Source organism: Adiantum capillus-veneris, chromosome 17 (assembly GCF_014529385.1).
Source record: "Adiantum capillus-veneris isolate H3 chromosome 17, ASM1452938v2, whole genome shotgun sequence".
Classification (NCBI taxonomy): Eukaryota; Viridiplantae; Streptophyta; class Polypodiopsida; order Polypodiales; family Pteridaceae; genus Adiantum; species Adiantum capillus-veneris.
This window is the reverse complement of record NC_140947.1, coordinates 83,096,084-83,098,024: the sequence shown is the minus strand read 5'-3', so window position 1 is coordinate 83,098,024 and position 1,941 is coordinate 83,096,084. Positions and strand designations below refer to the sequence as shown.

At 34.9% G+C, this 1,941-nt stretch overlaps 1 protein-coding gene across 1 annotated transcript in view; it reads left to right on the top strand.

The window, feature by feature from the left end:
- The window catches only part of LOC147437585 (uncharacterized), a 6,181-nt gene extending 5,410 nt beyond the window's left edge, over positions 1-771 (top strand). Inside the window, exons 4-6 of the mRNA XM_086487103.1 lie at positions 1-74; positions 153-248; positions 323-771. The exon at positions 1-74 is cut by the window's left edge and continues 8 nt beyond it. Coding sequence (XP_086343229.1) covers positions 1-74; positions 153-248; positions 323-670 — 518 coding nt within the window. The 3' untranslated portion in view covers positions 671-771. The remainder of the gene's footprint in view (positions 75-152; positions 249-322) is intronic.
- The last annotated feature ends 1,170 nt before the right edge of the window (positions 772-1,941 follow it).

The following is a 1,941-nucleotide window of genomic DNA, read 5'->3' as shown; positions in this document are numbered from 1 at the left end:
ACATCTTACTTGCAACCATTGAAAGCTTTCATGCTTTGAATATTTTTAAAGAGGTTATACATCGAAAGATTCAGGTTTGAGTTCTCTTCTTGTACTAAGCTCTTGTTGTTTTTGTAAGTTTCTTTTGTCTTATGAATTATTTTGGTTGACAGGTACCACAACAAAAGGACAATCATAAGTGTGGATGGTATTTAGTGTATAATGCCAAAGCCATGTTGGATCATGTTTACAAAAACGAGACCTCTGAGGTCTATTTCTTTATAACACTTAATGCACAAATAATACAACTGCTTTGACTCACAAAATTGTTTTTGTATTGTAGCTTTCTATTACAACATACACAGAGCTTGATGTAGCACGCTTTCGCATCAAGAAAATTGAAAGCATGATAGATAATTTCAACGCGAATAGTTGGAGTAACTGCAAAGCTTGCTCAAAGGAAAAGCTAGAGTTTGATAGAAGAGAGGCCACAGATGATGACCTATCAAAGTTTTTCAAAGAGATGGAGTGGTTTGAAGATGAAGATCGTCTCGCAGAAGAATCGCCATCACAAAAAGAAGAGGTTTACAAAAAAGATCCGCCGATTGACCCTCATGTAGAAGAATTTGTTGAAGACGGAGACATAAAGAAGTCGCCAATGCCAAAACCATCAGTAGTAAGCACCTCATGAAAGGACCAAAAGAGATTGAAAGTGACAATGTATCTGAAACACAATAAATGTATTTGAAGTACTTTTTGTATTAAAAAATCTTGCTTTAGACTAAGACCTTGTCTTTACCTTCTCCGTATTTGAATTTTTGTACTTAAGTGATAATTATAAAGACTACGTTTAAATATATGTCCTTGCACTTCATATACTTCTCTCTTCTCTTGGATACCTGTCAAGATAAAGGATTATGTTAGTAAAAAATCTTTACGTTTCATGTAAACCTGTCGTTTTGATGGAGCTACTTACTTGTCTACCATTGATCTCAAATAAAAACTTTTGGGGAAGATCAACTTCATCTTCATTTATCAAATCTTGTAGAAGATTACACTCTCCACCAATAGATAGAGTGGTTTGAAGTTCTTCATTCATCCACACATCAATGTGCACTAAAGGATTGCCTTGCATATTTTGAAGGTCTTGATCCAATATCACAGGAACACCATTCACTCTATGAGATCTCTGATAGTAAAATGTCATGATAAAGTTCAAACTTTTTATCATGTACTTCACATTTACACTTGATGCATCCACTTTGCAATCAATTCCATTAGAATGACAAAAGTCCCATCCTTTGTCTAAAAACTCAAGTACTGTGTCCTGGTCTACATTCTTATACACAAGCATGGTATTTTTAAGAGCTACTGGACATTCACTTGTGGCAAAGAAATCTACAAATACATGGATTGGCATGCTGACTTTGATTTTCACAAGCCTACTTGCTACATTTGGCTTGAACCCTTTTTGCACTTCATTAAATAGCTTCAAGCGAAATGCCTCACTTATGTCACTAGTCGGCAAGGGCCAGTCTGAACTTATAAAATCCGGTAAAGAAAGCTTTTCTAACGTTCCAAAAGAAAGATCGGTACCGACATGAAAGAAACTATCATAAAAGAAAACACCTAGCTCTGCAAGTTGTCGATTTGTTCTTCCTTGATACTGTTGACTACCAATGAAAGCATGGTAGACATTGATTACTCCTATTATACAATCCACTGATTGCCATTCTTCATAAGAAGAAGGATAGACATCTACAAAATACATAAATAAAATCATCAAAAAATTCTAAGAAACCACATTAAAAAACAGTTCTGCTTTACAACTTACAGTTTGGTCTATTTAATGGAACGTCCATTGGCCATTCAGAAAGTGTAAGCTCTCTATGCATATAAACATGTTGAACAAGAACTTCTTTCACTGATTTCTTGTTGTCATTGACATGAAAATCCTTCACC